At 36.5% G+C, this 27,457-nt stretch overlaps 3 protein-coding genes and 1 pseudogene across 6 annotated transcripts in view; 2 read left to right on the top strand and 2 right to left on the bottom strand.

Moving 5' to 3' along the window:
* Positions 1 to 371: 371 nt before the first annotated feature.
* LOC132123501 (sestrin-3-like) lies at positions 372 to 12,697 on the top strand. The gene is made up of 10 exons (XM_059534153.1): positions 372 to 598; positions 7,465 to 7,530; positions 8,138 to 8,332; positions 8,414 to 8,596; positions 8,996 to 9,244; positions 9,645 to 9,777; positions 10,033 to 10,151; positions 10,244 to 10,434; positions 10,602 to 10,746; positions 10,924 to 12,697. The coding sequence occupies exons 1-10, from the start codon at positions 545 to 547 to the stop codon at positions 11,008 to 11,010; spliced, it is 1,422 nt and encodes a 473-aa protein (XP_059390136.1). The 5' UTR covers positions 372 to 544; the 3' UTR covers positions 11,011 to 12,697.
* A 568-nt stretch (positions 12,698 to 13,265) lies between these two features.
* On the bottom strand, positions 13,266 to 14,376 carry LOC132123200 (biogenesis of lysosome-related organelles complex 1 subunit 3-like). The gene is made up of 2 exons (XM_059533773.1): positions 14,304 to 14,376; positions 13,266 to 13,933 (listed from the first exon to the last, which is right to left on the bottom strand). Exon 2 carries the CDS (start codon positions 13,921 to 13,923, stop codon positions 13,330 to 13,332), a length of 594 nt encoding a protein of 197 aa, XP_059389756.1. The 5' UTR covers positions 13,924 to 13,933; positions 14,304 to 14,376; the 3' UTR covers positions 13,266 to 13,329.
* A 3,398-nt stretch (positions 14,377 to 17,774) lies between these two features.
* LOC132123026 (thiamine transporter 2-like) lies at positions 17,775 to 18,918 on the top strand (annotated as a pseudogene).
* Positions 18,919 to 24,198: 5,280 nt separating this feature from the next.
* The window catches only part of LOC132123500 (arf-GAP domain and FG repeat-containing protein 1-like), a 28,577-nt gene continuing 25,318 nt past the window's right edge, over positions 24,199 to 27,457 (bottom strand). For 2 of the 4 annotated variants that reach the window (XM_059534151.1, XM_059534152.1), the window contains exons 10-12: positions 26,784 to 26,933; positions 26,526 to 26,611; positions 24,199 to 25,016 (exon numbers count right to left, since the gene is read on the bottom strand). In XM_059534151.1, coding sequence (XP_059390134.1) covers positions 24,957 to 25,016; positions 26,526 to 26,611; positions 26,784 to 26,933 — 296 coding nt within the window. In that variant the 3' untranslated portion in view covers positions 24,199 to 24,956. The remainder of the gene's footprint in view (positions 25,017 to 26,525; positions 26,612 to 26,783; positions 26,934 to 27,457) is intronic. The other 2 variants (XM_059534150.1, XM_059534149.1) reach the window with 2 other exon arrangements.

The following is a 27,457-nucleotide window of genomic DNA, read 5'->3' as shown; positions in this document are numbered from 1 at the left end:
ACATTTTAAACAAAACACATAATGAATTTGTGTTTTATATTTGTGATGTTTATATCTACAATAATGTGAGAGATAATGACAGTAGTCTACTATTGTTCTGTTACTAATGTTTTAGAGTATAGGCTTCGCAACTAGCGGCGCATTTTTGTTTTCATAATAGACACAAGTAATATTAGTAATTATTTGCAATGTTAACATTAGTTATTCTCGATATATATTTTTTTCTCCAATCTCACAGGTTTATCCTAACGAAGTCATCAGTTGAGTGATTCACAAGCGCATTGCGAGTCGGTTCACAAGAGTGATTCACTCGGGAGTCGAATAGAAAGAGGCCATCTGAAGGGGGCGTGTAGCTCACGTTCATGCTGAAGTTGGACAGAGGTCTGCGCACTGCGAAGGGAGACACGAAGGGATACGGAGGACTCTCCAGTCCTACTTCAGGTCTTGATCGTCCTTAAAGGGGCTGGCAGCTGACATGCCCAGACCAGTCCACAGTCACTAAGACCACGGGATTCATCTCTTGGCCTGGTTCAAGCTTCCCGAAATGAACGGAACCGCAGACATCTGTAACCACTGCCGGAACATAATCAGAGAAAAGGTAACGTTATTCTCCTTCTCCTTGTGTTTATGCATCAAAACTGTTATTCTTTATTAAAAATAAAGCTATACTATTTATGTCGCACGGGTTGCTTAAACATGCATTTGATCCTGATGCTGATCTTGGTGCATTTGTTAATGTATTGTATGGTGTGTGCATGACTATCAGACATTTCTGTAACGTTATCTCTGGCGACCCAGAGAGGTTTATCTAGTCACCTATATTACTTTATTTCTTCAAACTATGCATGTTTTTTTTTAACTGATACTTATTTCAACCGTGACTACACATATAGCCTATATATGCTTTACATATATTTTCCAATGTGTGTATTTAATAGAGAGAGAGAGAGAGAGAGAGAGAAAGATTTTTTGTGACAATCACAGGTTTAAAGTTTAAATGGTAAGCATTTCATCATACTTTGATTGTATCAGAGGTTAACTTAGTGTAGCTACTCATCTTGTCTGAAATCCTGCTAAAAATCCCTCTCTCTTTTCTTTGGCTGGAAGATGATATTTTTAGTTGTCATCAATCATGTTGAACACATGTGACCTACTTCTGCTCTGCACATCTTCCTCTCACATACACCCTGCCAAAAGTTGTTGCAAAGCAAACTGGACTTTAATACTGAAACACGAGCTTGCATTTATCAGATTGAACTGTCGGCTGAAGGCTTGCAAGATCTCTGTTGGTCTTCATCAAGTCTATAACATGACCAGATACTGCGAGTTATCCTGTGGCTGTATGCAAACCTGTATTTTAAGTGCCTGACACAATATGTGTGTATTTGGATAAAGCCTGTTATATGAGAATGGTTTGGGGGATTTGTGGTCAGTTTGTCATGCCAACATGGTTCTTTATTACCCTTCACTGGTTGTGATAACTTTCATCAGCATGTAGCTAGTCTCTTCTCACCTCTTGCTCTACGTGGTTGGGAACATTCAGTTCAAACTCTTCTTTGCCCTGCCTTGACCTGCAGAAAAACAATGCTAATCATAATTAGTCAAATTAGTACCAATTATTTCCAAGGAGAACACAAAGAACATTTTATTCTCTAGTTATTTACACGACTGCATTAGTGCGTTAAATAAATATTTGACCTAAAAATTAAATTCACTTACTTTTGATGCAATGAGCAGACATTTTGGATTCTGAAGTTGGTTTTGTTGCTGTACCTTGAACGACTGGGAACTCCGAATTTCTGAATTCCGTGTACAAATGGAATGCTCTATTACCTGCCGAGAAAAAACTCGGTTCGGCATCTTGATCGTAACCCAAGGTGTGTCCCTGTTGAGTACTTGGCCACTAGTCAATGCAGTTTTGTAGTAGCCTATAAATAGTGCAAGTAGAGTGTTCACACTGAAAAATCAAAAATAATATTGCACTGAAATAACTGAAACAAAAAACAAAGTGTGGAATGTTGGACATTTCATGCAGCTTTAATTACGTAGTGGAGGGGGAAGGGCTAAAAAACTCAAATTATGAATGACAAAATAACCTTATATAATTCATATACTACATATAGTTGCATAAGCAGTGCATAGTGCATCAAATGACATGCAGCTCCAGACATTCTGTCAAAATCCTCCATTGCATGTTTTGGCACGTTTTCTAATTTAATTTCCCATGTAACAGATCCACCATGTTCCCACCTCGGCTAAACACCATATGGCTCAGCCATGCCCCCAAACTCTTGCTATTGGTTAAGCTGGAATGAGATTGACGGAACTGAGCTTTTAATTTCTTTTAAATATTCTGATGGTACCTGGGAGGCTCAATATTTACACTTTTCTAGGATATAAACCCATGAATGGCATACTTAGTCAATAAAGGATAAACTGGGGTAAGAGAATGTATTTTGACATAAAAATCTCACATGAAGCATAAATGTTTTCTCTTATTACCCCGATCCCATACCACCTGTGTTGGTTCATATTTACCTGTCTTTATTTCTGTTTGCCATCACACGCTTCAGTGGAAAAGCAACAATGGCTCTTCTGTGGAGTGAACTGAACAGCAACAAAACTGACTTGCATTGACGCAACCGGTTTTGTATTTCAGTGTTTTCTTGCTTGAAAGAGAGACAGATAGAAGCCCCATATAAATTGTGCTGCTGAGTTTTGCTGATTCAGCAGCTGACACACTTCCTGTTCCTCCAGCTGCCATGTGCGCTGGCGTGACATAATTGACCAATGAATCGCACTGCATAGTGACCCGTCGGGAACAGCATCAGTGCCTGTACGTTCTGTATTTATGTTTGAGCAGAGATCTGTGGGTAGACAATGTCATGAGAACTACAAATACTCCAAACCACTAATTGAGTGCCGGCTGGGCACATTTGTCATGGTCCCACCAGCCGTCTGATCAAGCAAAACTAAACCCTGTGCATTCTGCCAGTGTTGCATAATCTTTTATGAGCTTAATGGCATTATCTAAGGGCCACAGACTCCCCTAACGCAATCAAGTGATCACCAGGGGGAGGATCCTCATGAGAGAAACAGTAATGCTGTTGTGTAAGAAAAAAAGTTTTTCATATCCAATTTATATTTGTGACCCTGGACCACAAAACCAGTCTAAAGTGTACATTTTTCAAAATTGAGATTTATACAGTACAGACCAAAAGTTTGGACACACCTTCTCATTCAAAGAGTTTTCTTTATTTTCATGACTATGAAAATTGTAGATTCACACTGAAGGCATCAAAACTATGAATTAACACATGTGGAATTATATATGGAATTATATACATAACAAAAAAGTGTGAAACAACTGAAAATATGTCATATTCTAGGTTGTTCAAAGTAGCCACCTTTTGCTTTGATTACTGCTTTGCACACTCTTGGCATTCTCTTGATGAGCTTCAAGAGGTAGTCACCTGAAATGGTCTTCCAACAGTCTTGAAGGAGTTCCCCGAGAGATGCTTAGCACTTGTTGGCCCTTCTGCCTTCTGTCTGCAGTCCAGCTCACCCCTAAACCATCTCGATTGGGTTCAGGTCTGGTGACTGTGGAGGCCAGGTCATCTGGCGCAGCACCCCATCACTCTCCTTCTTGGTCAAATAGCCCCTGATGCCTTCAGTGTGACTCTACAATTTTCATAGTCATGAAAATAAAAAAAAAACTCTTTGAATCAGAAGGTGTGTCCAAACTTTTGGTCTGTACTGTACATCATCTGAAAGCTGAATAAATTAAGTTTTCCATTGATGTATGGTTTGTTAGGATCGGACAATATTTGGCCGAGATACAACTATTTGAAACATCTATTTCAAACATAAAAGAAAAATCTATCATTTTGACCCATACAATATATTTTTGGCTATTGTTACAAATATACGGTACCCCAGTGACTTAAGAAGACTTAAGGTTTTGTGCTCCAAGGTCACATGTAATTTTATATTTTATTTCACCTTCCTTTCCATTATTTAAATAGTTTAACTGTTTTTTGTAATCCCCAGTAAAGCGCTCCATAATAACCCTTCGTTCTCTCATTACATCCCATTAAAAACTTCACTGGAGATCAAACCTAATCCTCACGGAGACAGAGAGAATATTTGTTAACATTTATATCATCTCTTGCTCGCTCTCTTACCCTTCCTCTTCCATATTTTATCCATCTCTCAGTCGCTTTCTTCAAACTCAGTAAGAGTAGGCCTGAAGAAACAGTTTGTTTAAATGGAGCATATAAGTGGACTTATGCAAGTACTGTATGTGTGTGTGCTTTTGTTCTACACCCATCTTTGCTGTCATGCAGACAAATATTTCTGCACTTTCCCCCAGAACATAAGACACGACCAGTCCTAGATGGACCCACATTTTTACCCTCTTCATCTCTTTAAAACACACTTAAACTTCTCATCTCTTTGGCTGAAGGCAGAGCGCCAGGTCCGGGAGGGGAGGGAAGCATATAAGATTCCTGGACAGCCATTTCGACTCAAAAGCTTGACTGGGCAAAAGCAGAGTGCTGGAACAATAGCATCCTGTGATACATAAAGCCAGACGTGTCCAAAGGCGAGAGTACTGTTCAGACACCTCCGCTGTAATCCAGAGTCGATTAGAGCATTGAGAACAGACTTAAGAAGATCAAGGAGTGGCTGTTCGAGGTTTATAACCACAAACTTGATTTTTATGAAATGACCTGTACATAAAGTACAAGCATAAAAACCACCAATATAAAAATGAACAGTATTTGGGTGATAACTGTAGATTTTCTGTATTAGATTTGAAGCATGAAACAGGTAGTTAAAACCATCAAATCAGTTATAACATGCTTATTGTACTATTTAGATGGTAAAAGTGGCAATACTCTAATGGTAAAATTAGCATGGAAAATATATATACATATATATACACATATCTACACATATACATATATACACACACACACACACACACACTATCATTTTCCCCGAAAGATATATAATATGAAAAAGACAGTAAAAAAACTATTTTGGTGGGAAGCTGGTTACTATGGTTAAATTTTGTAAGGCTTCAAGTTTTTTAATTAACAATAAAATTCTTACGATTACCAATGATAAATTATTTCTGTATTTCTATTCATCTATTCCAGGCAATGTGACTTTTTCAATCTGGACACTGTCCCAGACTGATTGAGGAATATGCTACTTCTCATGCTGTTGTCAGGAAAAAATAATTGTTACCATGGTGCTGTAGAATGATAGTCTTAAGTACTATCAGTGCTGATAGTATGCCACGTTTTGATTGGCCGGGAGCGGTGATGCATTTTTTTTAGGTGCAGGTCATTGTGCTGTATCAATGTTTCAGTGTGTGTCAAACAGTTCAGCAAATCATTGCAAATAAGTTCAAAATATTATAATGTTACAAAAGATTTCTATTCCATGATTTGTTCAGCTCATAGGATCATCCAAAAAAAAATAATATATATTTTTAAAATCACACTTTACAAAAATATTAAGCAATACAAGATTAAGTTTTTGACATTGATAATAATAAATATTTCCTGAACAGCAAATCAGCATATTAGACTGCGACACTGAAGACTTAAGTAAATGTATGCATTTAGCAGCCGCTTTTATCCAAAGCGACTTACAGGCTTACATTTTTTACCTATTCTGAATAACAAGAATGAACAAACGAACTACAAGTAATGTAGTAAGTTTTCTAATATTTAGTTTATTTCATCTCTATTTAAAATATATAAACAATTTACTAGCTTTCATTAATTAGTTTTAGTTAGCAGTACCAACACAGCTGCACACACTGTGAATGTGTTTCAGTTGAGTTAACGCTGGAGGCGTCTCTTTCAAAAGCCTTTTCTGTATTTCTTTTCTCCTCTGACCCCCGTTTGCTGCTTGTGCTCTTTGTTTGTGCAGGCTATTTACTTTATTTAATAGGTAGAGTCTTGTTCTCTTTCAGTAGAGCAGCAAATGTAAGAGACCAACAAGCCTAAAACAAAACTCTCCTTGTCTTTGTGTTGCGCAATACTTTTACTAATACAATACTAATTTTTGCATCCTTGGAAAACCATCTTGACTGTGCAAATGTAAAAAAAAAAAAAACACATACATTTGGGACCTTGTGCATCAGATTTAAAGCTAAAATATATGTCTGGTTGTGGAGACTCTCATTAGTTCTAGGTTAGTGTTTTATAAACAGCTGCGGTTTCCAACAAGGCTGCAGAGTGGAGGCAAAACACTTCTGACCGCAAATACAGCACCGTTTGTGTATATGTGGTGGGTGGTGGTATATACTGAACAAACCCAAATCCTGAAGAGAAGGAAGGAAGGAGAGATAAATTGAAAAGGCGGGTTAGAATGAGAGGGAAAGAGATTTGGTGTGTCCAGGTGTCGGGCCACTGAAATGACTTTTACACCCTTGGCATTGTAGCCAGTGGAGCAAACACACACACACAGTTTTCGTGGAACTCTTACCTTTAGCTGTAACAGGAACAACAAAGATTAGGAGAGTCTTTCATAATAAACCTCAACAGGGAGACACAAAATTTTCCTGAAAATCAATGTGGTGCTCTTTAAAATATATACATTAAACACACTATGATACTTTTGTTGGAATACCTCCTGAATTTCATTCAGTTAAACAAATTCTGAGGCATTACTGTCTTCTTCTTCTTCCTTTTAATGGCGGTTGGCAAACAACTTTTAAGTGTGCATTACCGCCACCTTCTGATATGGAGTGTGGATCACAATAGCCTTTTCTCACTGTCACTACTACCCTTAAATAAATAATTAAATAAATACATACATAAATAAGCCAATAAATAACTTCATAAATATCTAATAACATTATTAATATTCATACATTATTATTATTATTATTAAATACAACTTCCTAAGACAACTAAACTCATATCCTTCTACTCAGCCCTGTTTTATTCAAAAACACAAATATCGCTCTATACCCAACATGCCCTGAATTCATTTGTAATATTTCCTTCATTTCAAATCAAATTTTTTCTTTCCTAAACCAGTCTTTCAGCCTCATCCTTTCCTCCTTATACCTATGACAATTAATAATTACATGTTCTACTGTTTTGTTAATATTACAGACCTCACACATCCCAGTCTCATGTTTCCCTGGCATTACTGTCTCTGAAAGAATGACTGCTTTTAAACAGGATTCACCTGCCTGTCATTAGTTGAATAATCAAGTAGCTCCGCCTCCAAACTCAAACCATTGGTTGAGCCACTGTTGCTGTGCGGAATTAAAGCTACAGATGACTTACTTGTATTTGACTCTGTGTATAATCCTGAGATGGGAGAAAGTATTTTAACATTTTAAATAAAACACACCCACTTCAGTAAACACATTTTTTATTTGATAGTTTTGCCAGGATGTTTTCTTCATATTAATCATAATAATGTTTTCCTCAGGAAAAAGGAATAAAGATGTCAAGACACATATCAACAGGACCAAGCTCGTTTATTCCAGAAAATGAGGTAATACTTAACTTCTATATTGACCATGGTATTACTATGATATTCTCTGAAATGTACTTCTAATGCTTTCTGTTTGAATATATTTTAAAATGTAATTTATTCTTGTCATGCATCATTACTCCAGTCTTCAGTGTATCTAGCAGTGCCATGTAAATGCCATGGTGTATTACTATAATATTCTTTCAATACCATAATATATGTCAAAGTTCCACAGTATTACCACTTTTTTTGCAGTGGAAAATTATAATTTTTTTTATCACACATTCATTCAATGTGAGTCAATAATCGTTTTTTCTTGGGTCAGCTGGTGTTCAGTTCATTTTTGTTTTGAGTTCAATTGGTTCAGTGATTATTTTCACTGAATTCGAGTTAAGCGTGCAGGGAGATCTAAGAAAGTGTATTTAGATTGTAAATTGAATTATAGCATCTGACTTCACTTTGCTGAATTAAGATGAACCTGAACTAGAGTTCAAGAGTTCTAGGCTCTGATTCTTTGCATTACATGTCAGTGCCTTATGACATGACAAAATCTAACAGACCGCATATTGAATTTGTATTATCATCTGACCAGAGTACTTTTATGTCTGACGTCTGATCCTCATCCCAGATCATAGGAGCCATGCCTCTGAGTGACTCCACGGTGATGTTCTTAGACGAAGAGTTCAGCGGTCGTATGGACAACCTGACACAGCTGATGGGGCTCCATCCGCATTATCTGCAAGCGTTCCTCCGCTGCCACTATTATCTCTTGAGGATGGACGGCCCACTACCACTCCACTACAGGCATTATATCGCTATAATGGTACAAACTCACAAAAACACTTTCAAAAGAGACTTTATTTAACTGGAACTGGAAGCCATTTTTTATTTCAATCTTTTCCAGGCTGCAGCACGGCATCAGTGTTCTGCGCTGGTCTGTCAGCATGTGCAAGAGTTTGAGCAGATCGGTGTCTGTACTGATTGGCTGAGAGGTCTGGAGTTCTGCCCACAACGACTTCGCAACCTCAACGAGATTAACAAGATCCTCGCGCACAGACCTTGGCTCATTACCAAGCAACACATACAGGTAAAACACTAGCTTTCTTGTTTATTGTTCAATATACACTAGTCTTCATGGTATATGAAAATAAAATTGTTTATGACTTAGTGCAACTGTTAAAACTCTGCAGACTGATTTAATTAAATAAATGAAAATGTTACGAATGATGCACAGATTTTAATGGCACTGCTCATCCTAATTTTACACTCCTCTGCAAGATCACCTCACTCATTCTAGAATGATTAACTCTTTCCACATATAGCTATTCAAGTCATCTGAAAAACATTTCTGTATTTTTATATGTGACCCTGGACCACAAAACCAGTCTTAAGTCACTGGGGTATTTGTAGCAATAGCCAAAAATACATTGTATGGGTCAAAATGACAGATTTCTCAGTTAATAATCTCATACTCTCTGTTTCTCAGGCTCTGGTGAAGACAGGAGAACACAGCTGGTCTCTGGCAGAGCTGGTTCATGCTGTCGTACTGTTGGCCCATTTCCATGCCTTGGCTAGTTTTGTGTTTGGTAGCGGTGTCAACCCCGACCCTGAGGTCACAGAGGTCAACGGGGTCACAGATGACCTTTGCCCTCCAGCCATGGCGGGTTTATGCACCTGCCACCTAACAAACAGCAACCAAGCCAACGGGAACCCCATGTGTAACCCTGACACTGGGGTAGGAAAATGTTACAATGTTTATTTTTATATCAGGAAACATTTTCAGATCACAGTTCACTGCCAAAAAAACTTTAAAAAAAAAGACTTATATTCTGCATACAGATTCGTGTTACTGTAAAACAGTATTTTATAGTTTTATGGTAAAAAACATAATGCATGCTTAACTTCCATGAAAATATTTGTACAATGCAAAAAAAAAAAAAATGCTTTGTTTAATTAATGCAAAATATAATGTGGAATATATACATATATATATAGTAATAATAATGTATTGTATCATTATTTTATACTTATTTTATGTGCAATAATTATGCATGCCTGATTCAAGATTTGTTTGACAATTTATTTATATACAAGTAAGCATATTATTTTTTTCATTCTATTTTTGTGTATTTCAGAGTGAGCTGGAAGCTCTGATGGAGAGAATGAAGCGATTGTTGGAGGAGAGAGAAGACGATGATGCGTCAGAGGAGGAGATGTTCACTCGTTTCGAGAAAGAAAAGAAAGAGAGTCTTCTAGTGGTGTCTGCAGGTATTACAACACAGACTTCCTTCGCTTTTGGTTGTGGTCTTGTTAAAGGAATAAATTACCAAAATGAAAATTCTACCATTGTGTACTGAGCCACATGCCTTTCTAAACCTGTATTTGCCTTTTGTAATTAGTGACGTTAAACTAAGCATGACCAGTCGACATGCCGTATTTGAACCGTTCCTTGAAAACAAGAAAGGATCTAGCTGTCTTTAGTCTGAAGTTCTTGTATTAAAATATTGTGATTTTCATATGCAGGGTTTGATGAGGAAGTGGTGCCTCCTTCCCCCGTCTCTCGGTTTGTAGACGACCCGTCATTTGGATACCAAGACTTTGCACGACATGGAGAAGACAACCCACCCACTTTTAAAGCACAAGTATGAAAAACACCCTCAGATTTCCACAGCATTATTGTTTTATACCCCACTGAGAGTGTAAGATTGACCATTCTGCCCTGTTCACTCTGTAGGACTACTCATGGGAGGATCATGGTTTCTCTCTGGTGAACAGGTTGTACTCTGACATTGGTCACCTTTTGGATGATAAATTCAGAACGGCATGTGATCTTACCTATTACAACATGGCCAGTCACGAGGGGGTGGACACCAGCATGCTACGCAGGGCACTCTTCAACTACGTTCACTGTATGTACGGAATACGGTACGTCCGGTGAACACAGACGACTCTCGTGAAACTCTGCTAATGAAAATGAAATAGCAGTCTCACGTCAGCAATCAAATAAAAACAAAAAAGTGTTTGGAATAGAATATGTTGTCTATAATATCAAAAACTAAAAATAATGTTAAAAATTCATACTGTGTCTGCAGATACGACGACTATGACTACGGTGAGGTGAATCAGTTGTTGGAGTGCAGTCTGAAGGTTTACATTAAAACAGTGACGTGTTATCCGGAGAGAACCACACGCCGTATGTACGAGAGCTACTGGCACCAGTTCAGACACTCTGAGAAGGTGAGTCATATTATCATGGCAAATATATTTTTATCTAATTTTAGTTTTTGAGATTAATTATTAATTGTATTTTTTAATTGGTAACGAGCCATTGAAAACCCGAACAACAAGTCAGAAGAATACAGCATTGATATTTCCTCTAAATATTCTGATGTTCTCTTTCTTTCCTTTATCCAGGTTCATGTGAATTTGCTTCTAATGGAGGCTCGGATGCAGGCCGAGCTGCTCTATGCTTTGAGAGCTATCACTCATTATATGACCTGACCATCCAGACTTCACCAATTCTATGACCTGACCAGTTGACCTATCGTTTATCCCCACCACCACCCCTTAGTTTCTGACAGATCATTCATCTTTTAGGTGACCTGACTAATCAAAGCTCACCCACAATATATGGACATCATTACACATGTTGTTTTTTCCCATCATGGTGCATGTCATTAGTAGTTACTTTTTCATATAGATTGGAATTCTTACAATTGTGTCTGGAATTGTGTATACATTTTCTTGTTCAGAATGGTAACTAAATGAAGGACACTGATTACAAAGCATTCTGGGTATAATCTTAAACATCAAAATGGGATCTAATGGCATGTGGGTGATCAATAATTGTGGGTGGGCAGTCATGACTTTTACTGGATTAAAATAGAATCCTTTAATGCTCAGACAAATCCCAACATTAAAACCTGTGGATTTTGACCTGATCAGTCAGACGACATCATTTATGACATCATGACTTGAAAAAAAATAAAAAACACATTAACGTGCAATATTTTCCCACTGAAATCTCACTTATACTGTAAACTGAAATACTGGAGGACCGAGTTCACATTTTGAAACAGGAAGTTGTCTTTTTTTTCTTCTTTTTTTGCACATCTAAGAACTGTATTTTGAAACAGAATACCGTTTTCTTTTTGTATTATCATCATAAATGACAATAACAGAATGTGAGACTCCTGTATGGAGAGGAAAAGTTATTTTCTTTCCTTTTTAATCCCTGTGCCTTTTTTTTCTTTCATTCACCTTGTTTATTTCATATTGAATGTATTGTTTAGATTTTATGCTTTTCAGATCAACTTGGTTTGGTTTAGTTGTTTACCTGGAAACTAAAGCTTTTGTAGCATTATTACTGTACTATCAGTCCTTTACTATTTCCTTTGATGCTCAGTGTTATACATTAGATAGCAACAATCTGTTTTAATATATATGTTGCTGCCACTGGCAATAGCCCTACTAATCGCATCTTGTGACTTAATTTCTGTGTGAGTGCGTGTGTGAGCTTTAACATGTAGCTGAAGGTCTGCATAGGACAAAATTTGCACATCTGTTGCACGTTTTTTTTTTAATTGGTGCACCTCTGTGAAAGAAACCCATGAACAGGAGCATGAGAGTTCGTAAGTGTGAGTGATATAATGTATGCGTGATTGCCTGTAGGGAGCGTCTGCAAACTAACTTCTTTTGATACTGTTGATGTGATCATTACCGTCCATCAAACCATTTCTCGAAGGTTTATTTATATCGCTTTAAGAACCATTGCTTCATATTTGCAGCATCAGTGTCCTTTAAAAATAGATGGTCTGAAATTAAATGTATGGTGGAAAGATAAGCTTGTCCAGTCTCATGGACAGTGCCTTATTCAGGTTAAGAAGCACAGACTATGATTTCATTTAGTCGAATGAACACCAGAGATTGTTACATATGTATCAATGGAGTAGGTAAATCTGTCTTCAAAGTGCCTTTTAAACTTAGTTGCAAGTGTTTCAAAGTATCTGCAGTAGATTCAATGACATATTTTCTTCGAATAATAGGCCTATGTTGCATTTCCTACTGTTTATTCCAGTCGAGGTGGTGCTTTGAAGCTTTCATGTTCTTTACTCCATATAAATTTATACAATTTCCAAAATGCTCATCACAGACCTGTATGTTTCAATAAAGTTTCCAATCAAACGCAGTTTATGAATTATGCTTTTGTTTTTATGTTTTTTGACAAAATACATGTATGCAGCAGTTTGAAACAACCAAAATTAATATTTGGCTAATTGACGAGTAGTAGCAGCAGCTGTATATATATATATAGCTAAATTCAGTTTTAGGACCTGTATTATTTATTTTATAATTTCAATAATAAGAATATTATTCAAAAAATGTTTTATTACATTTATTAATCACAGGATAAGTTTAATTGATGGGGGAAAAATGAAAGAAAATGAAAAGAAATGGTGACTAGTTTCATCCCCTAAAATGTACACTTTCTTCGATAAATTGAATTTAATTTAAGAAATTTGTTTAACAAATTGGAAAAGTTTACCTTTTTTTCTTGCAGAATTTGTTGTCCGTTTGTTAGTGCATTCAACAAATCACTCCAAAAAAATGTTCATGTTATTAATTGATAATAACTGTTAATGATGACCATATTGATCAAATACTATTGATATGTAGCACACAAGAAAATAAAAACAATGTATCTAAGCTGTGGGTAACATTGGACCTTCAACAGGCCAAGAGCAGGCCCATTTTAAGCAATAATATTTCACAACATTTGTCATTTTATATACATGCAGCCATTTCATCGTGCTCATTTTATTAGCATTGTTCAGAGAGCGGGTTTGGCATGGTGATGTCCGGCAGCAGATGACAGCTAGTAATGATGTCGATCTTCTCAGACACTGACTTCAGGTCCTCTAGTATGAGTCTGATGCTGTGGGATGCGTTGATGATGCCTGTCTGAGAGTTGTTGAGGTGAGTGGTGGCCTGTCTTATGTCCCGTGCAGCGTTCTGATACACCTGTTTCAGGCTTTGATTGACATCTGCGCACAACCGTGCATTGCTCTCCTGCAGTTTCTGCTGGAGTAACGTGTTAAACCTACACGAGTCAGGTCTGGACACAGGTGATGATTTGTCCTGCTGTCCAGAGGGAGACGCAGGTGTGTTTCTGATCACGATGAGAGGCGGCAGATCTCTGCGGAGCATCTGTTGATGGCTTTCAGAGGCTAGTCTGCGAGCTCTCTCTTCCTCATCCTCGCTGTCGGTTTCGGACGCCTCTCCTGGGACCTTCATCCCTGATGATGATGATGAGGATGCATGGACAGGAGGAGCAGAGGTGATGTACACTTCATCATCTGAGTCGGTTTCAGATGCTTCTCCCTGCACCACGATCTGGAATCTGTTGCTGTCCATAATTGCACACCTGGAAAAATACATTTAAATTAGTTGATTACTAAACAGATTAAAAGTACTTAACCATGAAAGTATCATATGTACAAACAAACATATTAATACCATCTTATTTTAATGTACACCATGACAATAAATGTTTATATTTTTTCAGTGAACACGCGATTCTAATGCACGTAACTAATACCTTAGTATTATCAGGGTAAATGTCCATAAATGCTATTTATTAGCAATACTTATTTGTGTTTTGTGTTAACATTGTCATACCATTTTTACACTTTTTAAAAGATGTATTTATGAAAATAATGTTCGACGCGTTTGTTTTGATAGAAATTTTGCACAGTATTAAAGCAATTCAAGTCTAACGTGTGTATTTTTCTAACCTGCTTGTGTTTTCTCCACAAACCGGGGATTGTCACGAGAAACCAATTTGAAACAGGAAGCATGAGAAACACGTAGGAATTCAAAATAAAAGTTCGACAGAATCAGCAGCGTGTAGGAATTCAAAATGAAAACCCTAAAGAATTAGTGCAAATAAAATACAAATAAAATAAAAATAAAACAAATAAAAAAATAACTATCCATCCATCCATTTCCACCGCTTATCCGGGAGGGGGTCATAAACAAAATAATATGATAAAATAATTAAATAAAATAAGTGTGGTCCCCCATTACAAAGAAGAAAATCTGAAGAAAAAACTTTTACTTACAAAGTGTAAAGACACGAGTAAAATTAAAATTTGTCAAAGCAGTAAATCTTAAACACTTATTGATTAAATAAATAAATACTGCATAGTATTAAATAAATAATCAAGGCTTGATTGTCTGGTTAATAATAGTATTGGAGTAATGAAGGAGTAATCAAAATAATCTAAGCAGAACTTTACACACTGATTGCTCATTTACAGCATATCCACTCAAACACTCAAACACTCAAACACACACACACACACACACACACACACACACACAGTGAAACTGACTCTTGCACTCAGAGTGAATGGTTATTATCTCAAGACAGGAACAGTACTTCCATGAAAACATATCTCACACACCTGCTAAGATATATAGTGCATGCAAAGATAGTGCTCTTTTGAAAATAACATACATTTAATAAATTTACTGTAGGCTATCATCTAACTGGAGGAAATGGAGATGGAGTCTCTCAAGCATTGGATGAGGGACTGGAAGTATCCAACTTGTCTGTTATGCGTCTATGGGTTCTTCAGCACAGTAAGGCCTTTAGAACCATTTCTCATTGCGTTCCTTTAACACGCTAACATCTAGTAACATCTACTCATGCTAATGTTGTTCCAATTTTAATACAAAGATAATACATATTTATTTTTTCTCATTCTTTAGTAAATTAGAACGAATATATTAAAAGTTACAGTAGTGTGACATGCTATATTTAATCTAAAAATAATATAATTTTGTTATTTATTATATTTTATTATTCAGATGCTAATATTTTTATTTATTTTTCTTTAGTACATATGGTAAGAAATTATCTATATGCAGTTTTTCGCATTAATCAGTTGTTGTGATATAGTTACTGATCAGAGCTAGTTAGTAATTGATTACGTGTAATCTGATTCCAAAAATCAAGTACAGTTCAACAACTTTATTGTCCTTTATTGTCCTAAGATTATAATGCAACTCCCTTTAGTGCAATTAAAAAAACACACACACACATTAAAAACACAATAGGACATGACATAAGTTACAGAAAGTAAAAGGTATAAAAATATCAAAAAGTAGCATCATAGCCATAAATAATTAATTAAATATCATGGAAAGAAACTGTCCCTGACTCTGGAGGTTTCAAGTTTTAATCGATCTGAAGAGCCTACCTAAGGGCAACAAATCAAATACTGTAGGTGGTGGGCTGGGTGGGAGGAGTCTGACATGATGGACCCACTGGGAGCTGTAGATCTCCTCTAGGGAGGGCAGAGGACAACCGGTTATCTTTTGTGCAGAGTTATCTGCAAACTTTATCATTTTATTTTTGGGATGGGTTTAGAAGACACATTCATAAGTATAGAGAGCATACAGGAGCGGACTCAGCACAGAGCCCTGGGGCGATGCTGTGCTGAGTGTAAGAGAGGAGGATACATGAGAACCAAATTTCATAGTTTGTAGTCTATTGATTAAGAAGTCCTTTATCCAAGCACAAGTAGAAGGAGGGAGCTGCAGGTTCAGTAATTTATTTCTCATGATATCAGGAATGATAGAGTTAAAGGCTGAGTTATAATCTATGAAAAATAGCCTTACATAATTTCCTGCATGCTCTAGATGACTAAGTGCATTGTTGAGGGCGATGACAATGGCACCCTCAGTGCAGTGGGTTTGCTCTGTAGGCAAACTGATAGGATCAATGACGGAGGGAGGCAGGCCTTGATGTGGCACAAGACCAGTCTCTCAAAGCACTTCATCAACACTGATGTCAATCAATGAGCCTAAAGTTATTCAAGCTACAGTCTGTGGTTGTTTTAGGGACAGGGATGATAACAGACGGTTTTAGGCAGGTAGGGATGATGACATGGGTTAAGGAAATGTAAAAAATCTTAGTAAGAATCCCTGAAAGCTGGTCTGCACATACCGAGAGTACTTTCCCTGGTACTCCATCAGGTCCTGAAGCCTTTCTGGGGTTCGCTTTTCTTAATCCACTCCTCACTTGATGTTGCTGCAGAGTTAGTGAGGTGCTACTGCAGGTGGGTGGGGATGAAGTCAGTCTGTTTTTTTTAGGGGACAAAGAGTATGTTCAGTTCCTCTGCCAGCAATGCATCAGTGTAAACTGGTGTGATATTACAGCCCTTATAGTTGGTCATGTACTGTATCCCCTGCCATGCCCTACTTGGATCCCCATCAGTGAAATTACCCTCAATCCTTTGTTTGTATGACTTATTTGCAGCTTTAATGCCCCTCTTCAAATTCGCTTGGGCCCAGCTCTATATGCGATGTTACGGTCATGTATGAGAGTTCAGAATTCTCTCGTCATCCATGGTTTTTGGTTTGGGAAGATCTGAAGATGTTTTTTAACAGTGACGTTCTCAGTACAATATGAGATGTATCCCAGAACAGCATGTGTATGTTCTCCCAGGTCTTGATTTTCAAAAACACTCCACTCTGTGCTAATGAAACAGTCTTGAACCTGTGAGAGAGCATTCTCTGGCCAAGTGCTGATCAGTCTTCTGATGGGCTTTGTTCGTCTTCCACGAGGGGTGTACGCTGGCATGGTGCAGTGACAGATGGTCTAACTGACCTACATGTGGTTGTGGCAATGCCCTCTATGCTTGCTTAATATTGCAATATACATGATCTAATAGGCTATGCTCTTCTGTCTGATGGCACGCTTCACATGTGAAATTTGGAAGAACAGTCTTTAGGCATGCCTGGTTAAAATCACCAGCTATTATGTGCACCCCATCAGGATGAGCCTGTTGCTGTATGCTTAAGTACTCGTAATATTACTTGAGTATATTACATCATATAATGTTCATAATCAGATTACAATTACTTTTTTAAGAGTTCGATTATTATTACATATTATTCACACAATGTAAATGCAGTAAATCACTCATTATTTAGCAATTCTCCCTAATTCTTTTTTTTTTCTCTATTTTCCTTTCTAAAAATCCTACTGTGTGTCATACCATTTGGATTTGAATATATTCACACTATATCACATTTTTGTGATTTATCGGTAGTTAATTATTAGCTTTCTATCAGCTCAAAAACCTACTGCAGTTCTTTCATTAAGCCCAGTTTGGGAAACCCTAATGCATCTTATAACGTTGATTTTAAAAATTGAATATATTTTCTTTCTCTTTGCTTTTTTATATAAATAGGGTATGGTAAGGAAGGGTATGGTAAGTAAAAAATTTTTTTTTTTTGGTAAAAAGTAATCCAAAAAGTAGTCAGAATACATTACCTGAAATAAGTAACCTAAGTTACTAACAGTTTTAATCAGGGGCATCATGCACTCTTGATTTTTTTAGGGGGCGTGTGCACATAGAAAAAAACGTTTTGCACCTTTATAAATTATTTGATCTATAATTTGTGATGGGCAAAGTAGACTAATACTGTAATCTATTAACTACACATAAAATTCTTTTTTTTTACTTAAGTCCCAGATATGGGTGTCATGCCATAAAATATATCACTTTGAATGGCCATGACACCTCTGGTTTTCATAATGTAATTTATATTTAGTCATGGACATCAGTTTGTAAGTAATCTACCCAGCTCTGTTGCAAATTTTGATCTGTGAAATAAATCTCTGTTTTTTTACCAAAGGTAACCAATCAGATATTCCCGGTGTGGACTTACTCGTACCTGGCAGTGCTGGTTCCGTTCTTCCTTTTTTCACAAAGTGGCTACGTCTTCCAGTGTTTAGTCCTGTTCTCCACCATGGCGATGTTGCTGTGGTGTAATGGTGTACCAGAGATGCAGGCCATATAGTTTACGAGCGGATTGGTGACGTTGTGCGATGTTGCTTACTTCACGTATCTCTACAGTGTGGTGGAGTTGAAGCACTACCTGAAAGCCACCTCATACTGCCGGTTAGCCCAGCTTCTGGGCAACACCGCTGGTTCAGTGTTGGGCCAGATCCTAGTCTGTTTTGAACTGATGTCCTATAACTAGTGTTTACATTGGTTCTCACTGCCATTGCACTGATCACCTCCATTCTTCTCCCAATGCCCAAGACAAGTATGTTCTTCCACCAAAGGAGGAGTGGTAGTGGAGAGACTGATGGTGAAAGGGATGCGGGGACAGAGAAAGAACTTTATAACAATGGCCAAAAAGATGGCGTAGAGTTGAAATACCAGAAGGTTCTGGTAATTGTGATAACAAAAGTGCAAAAAATTCCAGGTCAGGTAGGACTAATGAGTTTAACCTGTCATATTAGTAAAACCACATGGTTAAACAATGAGTGCTGCAGTAATGAGTCCTAAACCATCTAAAATAAGTGCTATTTGCACTTCTGTCTCCATCGTCCCAAAGTTTGTTGACTTTTTGGTTAAATGTCTGAAATAAGGTCTCTGATTAAGATATTTTGCCCTACTTGTGATATTTTTAAAGCATTTATGCCATGAAAATTGGTTGCTAATAAGCAGCTAAATGAGGTTGTCAGTGGATAAAACAGGAAAATTCCTTAACTCAGTATTCTGCTTTTACAGTCTAAGAACTTAAAGGGTTATTCCACCCTAAAATGAACATTTTGTCATTAATCACTTACCTCCATGTCGTACCAAATCTGTAAAAGCTTAATTTGTCTTCGGAACACAATTAAAGGTATTTTGAATGAAAACCGGGAGGCTTGTGACTGTATCATAGACTGCAAAGTAAAATACACTGCCAAGGTCCAGAAAAGTATGAAAAGCATCTTCAGAAAACTCCTTCGGCTATCAGTGGTTCAACCGTAACGTTATGAAGCAGTGATAATACTTTTTGTATGCAAAGAAAACAAAAATAAATAAGAGAAGACAAATTGTTGAATAAAGTAATTATTTTTGTTTTCTTCACATGCAAAAAGTATTCTTGTCCCTTCATAATGTTACAGTTGAACAACTAGATGGACTATTCTGACGATGCTTTTTATACTTTTCTGGACCTTGAAAAAAAGTGGATCAATAACTAAAATTAGCATTTTCTTCCATGTTTAAAGTCGCAATGAAATGGAAGCTGATTCCTAGAAAATCTAAATGGGGTGCAATTCTGCTGTCCATATGATATCCCAGGTGTTGAGAGTGCTAGCTACCGCTGGCTACTACCAGATAATAAACTACGTCCAGTTGCTGTGGGAGTACGTGGAGCCGTCTAGAAGCTTCACGGTCTACAATGGAGGAGTGGAGGCCCTCTCAAACCTGTTAGGTGAGTAGACAGGACACTTATTTATTATGAACTCAGTTAAGTCTAGATAATATGCCCAATATAGATCTTAGTCAGTGTAGAACCATATTTTATTTTAGACAGTAATGAAAACCAGGCTTTGAGGGATAGAAGTGCAGTGTGTTAAATAGATTGCACTTATATTTAACAGACTGTTCAGCTTAAAGTTTCAAGAAAAATAATAAGATTTCAGTAGACAAAAACTCCATCAATCAGTTAAGAAAATTGTGTGTTGTGAAAAGAATGTGATCTAGGACATTAATACAGTGCGTACCACTGTAAAGAGTAATTAAGTCTGTCTATCACATCCTTGTTTTCATCTGTGTTAAATGGCATCTAACCTAACTTTAAGATCCATCATGGCATCCGAAATCAACACTACTATACAGAACGTGAAAAACAGTAGGCCAAAAGAGCAGGACTAGTACGTCTGAATACACAGTAGGTGAAAAGTACCCGCATTCTGATGAGGTTCTGAAGTGTGCATTTAATGGACATTTTACTATCCCATGAGGCCATGGGATTTGTGATTGGCAGTAAAGAGACACACTGAAGGTCACATGACCATATCAACATGGCAGATGAAGTACGTTCAAATTTCATTCACACTACGTACACTGAAAAGAACCAAGATTTACTTGAAAAAATTTTTAAGTAGATTTTACTGTTCTAATATCAATTACAACTTATTATCAAGTAAAATCTAGCATACTTATTACTGAACATTCACAAAGAAATGAAATGTAATACCACTCCAGTTTTAAATTTAAACTACAGGCCTTTAGACTGTATTTGAATGTTTCTCACTGGACATGACTGCACCACAGGGGCAGCGGCGGCGTATGGCATCAGTTTTTCATCTGCAGACTGGTCTCGCTGGGGTTAGGTGGCTCTGGGCATGCTCTTGGCACTGGAAGGTGGCGCACTCTTCGCAATGGTCTTCAGCGCCAACATCTGGGTCTGCTACTGTGGCTATCATCTTTAAGAGCCTGTACATGTTACTCATCACCATCGCCATGCAAGTCCTGTTCAAAATACGTGACTTCATTTAAACACCTGCTCAGATTATATTTATTAGAAATTAAGTTAGATGTTATCATGGACTGAATTTTTGCTGAATATAACCTATCCCTGCGTCAAATTAATTGCATAATTACATGATAAACTTTCATGAAAGTGTACATTATCTTATCTGACTCCTTGCTAGTTTTATCTTAATTGGTGGTAAAGATTTTGGACCTGTAATGCTAATTCCAAATTCCGAGACCTGTTGTTTTAAGTGAAAATCGTTATGGCAAAGTTAATAAAGAGTAGATGCTATAAATAAATGTGCACAAATGTGCCTAGGTTAAGAAAAACATTTTTGCTTGAAATAGCTTAAAATAAAATAGCATTGACTGAAATCAAATTATTTCATCTAGTTGCAAAGGCAACATTTTCTCTTTTAAAACTAAAATATATATTCCCAATCTATACAGTATGTACATTAATTCCTACTTATATATATATATATACAACCCGAATTCCGGAAAAGTTGGAACGTTTTTTAAATTTTAATAAAATGAAAACTAAAGGAATTTCAAATCACATGAGCCAATATTTTATTCACAATAGAACATAGATAACGTAGCAAATGTTTAAACTGAGAAATTTTACACTTTTATGCACTTAATTAGCTCATTTAAAATTTAATGCCTGCTACAGGTCTCAAAAAAGTTGGCACGGGGTTAACAAATGGCTAAAAAAGCAAGCAGTTTTGAAAAGATTCAGCTGGGAGAACATCTAGTGATTAATTAAGTTAATTTATATCAGGTCTTTAACATGATTAGCTATAAAAGCTTTGTCTTAGAGAAGCAGAGTCTCTCAGAAGTAAAGATGGGCAGAGGCTCTCCAATCTGTGAAAGACTGCGTAAAAAAATTGTGGAAAACTTTAAAAACAATGATTGTGTCAATGACATTACTAAATGGGCCCAGGAATACTTTCAGAAACCACTGTCGGTAAACACAATCTGCCGTGCCATCAGCAGATGCCAACTAAAGCTCTATCATGCAAAAAGGAAGCCATATGTGAACATGGTCCAGAAGCGCCGTCGTGTCCTGTGGGCCAAGGCTCATTTAAAATGGACTATTTCAAAGTGGAATAGTGTTTTATGGTCAGACGAGTCCAAATTTGACATTCTTGTTGGAAATCACGGACGCCGTGTCCTCCGGGCTAAAGAGGAGGGAGACCTTCCAGCATGTTATCAGCGTTCAGTTCAAAAGCCAGCATCTCTGATGGTATGGGGGTGCATAAGTGCATACGGTATGGGCAGCTTGCATGTTTTGGAAGGCTCTGTGAATGCTGAAAGGTATATAAAGGTTTTAGAGCAACATATGCTTCCCTCCAAACAACGTCTATTTCAGGGAAGGCCTTGTTTATTTCAGCAGGACAATGCAAAACCACATACTGCAGCTATAACAACAGCATGGCTTCGTCGTAGAAGAGTCCGGGTGCTAACCTGGCCTGCCTGCAGTCCAGATCTTTCACCTATAGAGAACATTTGGCGCATCATTAAACGAAAAATACGTCAAAGATGACCACGAACTCTTCAGCAGCTGGAAATCTATATAAGGCAAGAATGGGACCAAATTCCAACAGTAAAACTCCAGCAACTCATAGCCTCAATGCCCAGACGTCTTCAAACTGTTTTGAAAAGAAAAGGAGATGCTACACCATGGTAAACATGCCCCGTCCCAACTATTTTGAGACCTGTAGCAGAAATCAAAATTGAAATGAGCTCATTTTGTGCATAAAATTGTAAACTTTCTCAGTTTAAACATTTGCTATGTTATCTATGTTCTATTGTGAATAAAATATTGGCTCATGTGATTTGAAAGTCTTTTAGTTTTCATTTTATTAAAATTTAAAAAACGTCCCAACTTTTCCGGAATTCAGGTTGTATAAAAGAAAACAATATTTTAAAACATTAGCATGTACCCTCCAAATATTTTTGATTGACTCAATCAATTCTGTTCATATTTTTTATTAATATATATATATATTTTTACTTTAAGCAAGAGACAAGATGGAATAAAAATATTAGTACATGAACTAGATTTATTTGCTCTATTACAGACCAAACTTGCCTTTATCTGTAGCCGTTTGAAATCAGCGCCAAACAAAGATCTTACATGAGCAGTTTTTGATTAAATAAACTAGATTAAATCGTTTCAAAACTTGTAGCTAAAACATATTGGTCTGTCTTCAGCTTTGTGAAATTATACTACATAAAACATCTGCACAAAACAAAAAAAGCAGATTGGCTGAATGTAAATGCAAGTTCACTCTCTGACAGCAGGTGGCGCTTCTGGAAACAAAACCGCACTACACTTATTATAAACACTACTTTAATCAGTGTTGCCAGACTTAGTGAATTAAAAATAAAATAAAAATTGTAATAGTGTCTATTATATTATCTATGATACTAAAATTGTCTTACTTTTCAAGACATTCCCAGGCCTGGAAATTACAATTAAATCAATTTCCTAATATTTAATAATTTAATAATTTACTCAACACAGGGTCCCCAGAACTAATGAATTTCCATGATTTTTCCAGTTGCTCATCCTTACAGATTAAGGGGCTTAAATAGTCATTTAAAGAGATTTGCACAAAACAACTTTAGCCAATGGCATCTTTTAGAATGGAGCACAACTAGAAAAATATATTATAGATCATTTTATTAATTACAATAACTTTTCCAGGCATGGAAATCACAATTTCCTGACATTTAATAAAGCAGCAGAAAGAAAAATACATCTGCGTTAATATCATCTCTCCAATGAGTGGATGAATGCATGAGTACATCCATGCCCTTGTTTCACAGGTTCCAGATAGCAGCTGGGTTGAACATGGAGCGCTACGCCCTTGTGTTCGGAGCCAACACCTTCTGTGCGCTGCTCCTCCAGACAATCATCACCTCAGTGGTGGTGGATAGCAGTGGGCTTGGGCTGGATATTGTCACACAGGTGAGGTTACCTGACACCTTCCATATAGGTCAAAATTATCTTCTACAGTCATCACCAGCACGACACACATGCTAAATTTGTATTGGATCCAGAACATGTATTTAGACTGTTTTTGTTACTTGTCTTCCAGTTTACCGTCTACGGAGCATATTTTTCTATTATTGCACTCATTTTCTTCTTGAGGGGTTTGTATACCACAATGTGCCGAAAACCTGAGACTGAAACGCCGTGAGAAAATCCAGAAGAAGCTTTTAAGGCAGAAGATGATGCACAAATCATCACTGGAACAAAGTTTTGAACACAAGGAACAGGAAGTACAGGAATTTTAAACACATTCAATCACCAAAATCACCAATTCGATTTAGGTAAAATTCATTGTTTATATATATATATATATATATATATATATATATATATATATATATATACACACACACACACACATTAACTTAAGATTTTTGTAACATAAGTGGTCTTGAGTCAGAGTCTCATGAGTTCAAGAGTTGTTGACATTCAAAAAGAGTCTTGTAGTTTAAACTCCTCTTAACAAATTTTTTTTGTCTTATTCTCACAAACTCCAAAAGCACTAAATGTGACACTATGATGTAAAAAATGGATTCCACATTCTTGCTTAATGTTATTCACAGCATGATGGACGTCAGCGCCTTAAATGCAGCATGTGTGTACACATGTATGAGTGTTAAAGATACAAATACTGATATGCACAAAGACCAAAAAAATTGCAATTTCTAGGAAAGAATTCTGTACAGAATTGCAGCATTAACATGAACAGGAGGTTTGCAATAACTTGGTAATCCACCACGTCATGCAGATGATTTCCAGGTCAGGCCAGTTCACAGGAATGACAAAAGGAGCATGGTTAAAAAGAATAATAATAATAATAAAAAAGCTCCTTTTCTCCAAACAATTCTGCAACATGTTTTGGTTTCTTTTACTATGGATGTGCCATAGACAGGATCATGTATCTATTCCATTGCTGTTTTTTCAGTCTTCTGCTCTTAAAATACAATAAAAATGTATTTAGGAAATTGATGTTTCTTTTTTTTTAAAGCTACTTGAGAAACAAAACAGTGCAAGAGGTGCGAACGAGTCGCAGGTAGCCCACCGGAGCGCTATAAGAAGGGGTTTGAGGATGATCCTCCTGCAGGAAACTGTGCTGCTGCTGCCCCGGCCTGCAAGAGAGGAGAAAAAAACCTACTGATTTAGCTTCAAAATAACATTTGGAATATTATGTAGACTTTATAAAAAATATAATACATTAATAACAATTTTATAATTGTTAATTATAAATTAATAACAAGAATTTACTTCAAGATAAAATTATTTAGTAAGGAAAAAAGGCAAATTACCATTTGGAGTAAAATGTAGACTATAAAATATAATAAATTCAAATACAATTCATTGTACATTAATAGTAGAAAAAATACGAATAGGAGACAAAGTAACAATTGGAATAAAATGAAGACTGTATAAATAATAAATTAATATAAATAGTATATGTAATTATAATACACATATTTCAAAAATTATTTATATTATCATTTTGTATATTGTTTATATCTATCAACACACATATAAATACATATATATATATATATATATATATACACACAAACACATACATATATATATATATATATATATACACACACATACATTATATATATATATATATATACACACACATACATTATATATATATATATATATACACACACATACATTATATATATTAGGGCTTGCATAGACTAGTGAAGTAGTCGAGTGATCGATTACTTCAACCACTAGTCGGCGCTATCGGAAACAATCGACTACTCAAGCATGCATTAACCATAGCAGTTAATTTCTATGACTTTATCTATGTTGCATGTAAAATTTCAATATGTAATGTAATAATTAGGGGTGTGCTCGAAGCAGAATAGCCTACTTTATTCAGAATTGCACGGATAATGGCTTCGAAAAACAAATAACGGACAAGGAATAATTCTGCCTGAATATTCGGATGAGGCTTGCACAGTCCGGTGTTTGCTAGATAACAGTTGAGTCATGGGATCAGCGCAATATTATACACAGACCTCTAGAGTCACGAGTGTGAAGTGAATTCATTGAATAAAACTTTAAGTGAAGTTCACTAAACATTGTAGACTTGCTTAAAGAGTGCTGCAAAATGTGCGAGTTGAATTAATTCAGTCGAGTTCAAATGATCACTAAACGTTTGTCATGACATCTCTCTGCTTGCATGCTAAATATTTAGAAATTAATAATTATTTTATTTTAACACGGCATACTTGTTCAGTGATAACTATGAAAAAAGAAGATAAAAAGTCTTAACAGTCTTATCAAGTAACTGTACTACATTGTGTCCGAATGCAGATACGAAAAATGTTGTTATTTTTACAGATACAAATACTTGGTGTTCCATGAAAATTTCAATATGTCAGAATTATAAAGTTTTGACAATTTACACATGTAACTTTTGCATACGGCTATGAAGTAATAAGCGTTTATTGATAACTATTTAATGTCTTTTCATTTACAGTAGCATGAACCACGAGTAGTTGAGTAATGAGTATTTTTTTTAAATAAGAAATCGACTAGCAGAAATCAGTAGTCGTGCGACCCCTAATATATATACATACATACACACACACGCACACACACATATATATCATTTTACACACCAGGAAGGGATTGTTGGCTACTCCAGGCGCAGTCATGTTCTGTCCAAATGGAGTGACTTTACCTGGACCAAATGCAGCAAAACCTCCTGAGAGAGACAAATATGTGAATACAAAAAAGAAATGAGATCATGTTACGCAATCTTTTTAGCTGAAGTACAACTGAAACATTCTACAAAATGCCACATGACAGTGGAACAAATTGTAAACCATTAATAAATGGCATTAAAATCTTTGCAGCAAGTCTTTCTCAGCCCCTACCGTTGGGTTGTTGGGGATACGCGTGCTGCTGGACGAACGGCTGTCCAGGAAACGCCTGCTGGAAGTTTCCACTGAAGCTGGTGGGAAGGTTGTATGCAGCAGAATTTCCAAACCCAGTCGGCATGCTCATGGATGGTGGGCCAAAAGAGGCTGTGGGACACAAAGAGCTCGGCGTTAACATCTCAGTTTGACATACACATGCTGTGAGATACAGTGACAATGCGGTTCAACTTCACTTGAAACACACTGAAACTACCTGAATTAACTTTATATTCTTTATCAGTGGATGTCAAATTGTACTTTTTCAGAAATGCAACACTCTACTGACAAGTCATTCACAATAAGCTTAGGAAAAAGGGTCATGTTGACTTAAAGGAAGGACTATTTTTATCCTGAGTACAGAAATCTGTGGCAAAAATTCTGCAAAGAAGATGACAAAAACTCCACAGCAAAAAAGGAGCAAAGACACTACAGAACAAAGAACTAACAGTTTCCAATACTCCTAATGTTATTCAACATTAGTGAGTCTAGTAATATATTAATATATACTCGTGTGCATATATAGATCACCTGTTTAAAAGTTTGGGGTCAGTACGGTTTGTTTTTGGAAAAAAAAATGTATCAGAGTTTTCACACAACTATTAAACAGCACACGTTATCAACATTAATAAACA

The sequence above is a fragment of the Carassius carassius genome, chromosome 41 (genome assembly GCF_963082965.1).
Source record: "Carassius carassius chromosome 41, fCarCar2.1, whole genome shotgun sequence".
In the NCBI taxonomy this organism is placed as follows: domain Eukaryota; kingdom Metazoa; phylum Chordata; class Actinopteri; order Cypriniformes; family Cyprinidae; genus Carassius; species Carassius carassius.
This window is presented reverse-complemented; position numbering and strand designations above follow the sequence as displayed.

Bases quoted from the DNA above. Each gene is read 5' to 3' on its own strand.
- LOC132123501 (XM_059534153.1), top strand. From the start codon at position 545: ATGAACGGAACCGCAGACATCTGTAACCACTGCCGGAACATAATCAGA. The intron at 9,778-10,032 runs GTATTACAACAC...TTTCATATGCAG, and splicing joins TCTTCTAGTGGTGTCTGCAG to GGTTTGATGAGGAAGTGGTG. The intron at 10,435-10,601 runs GTACGTCCGGTG...CTGTGTCTGCAG, and splicing joins CACTGTATGTACGGAATACG to ATACGACGACTATGACTACG.
- LOC132123200 (XM_059533773.1), bottom strand. From the start codon at position 13,923: ATGGACAGCAACAGATTCCAGATCGTGGTGCAGGGAGAAGCATCTGAA.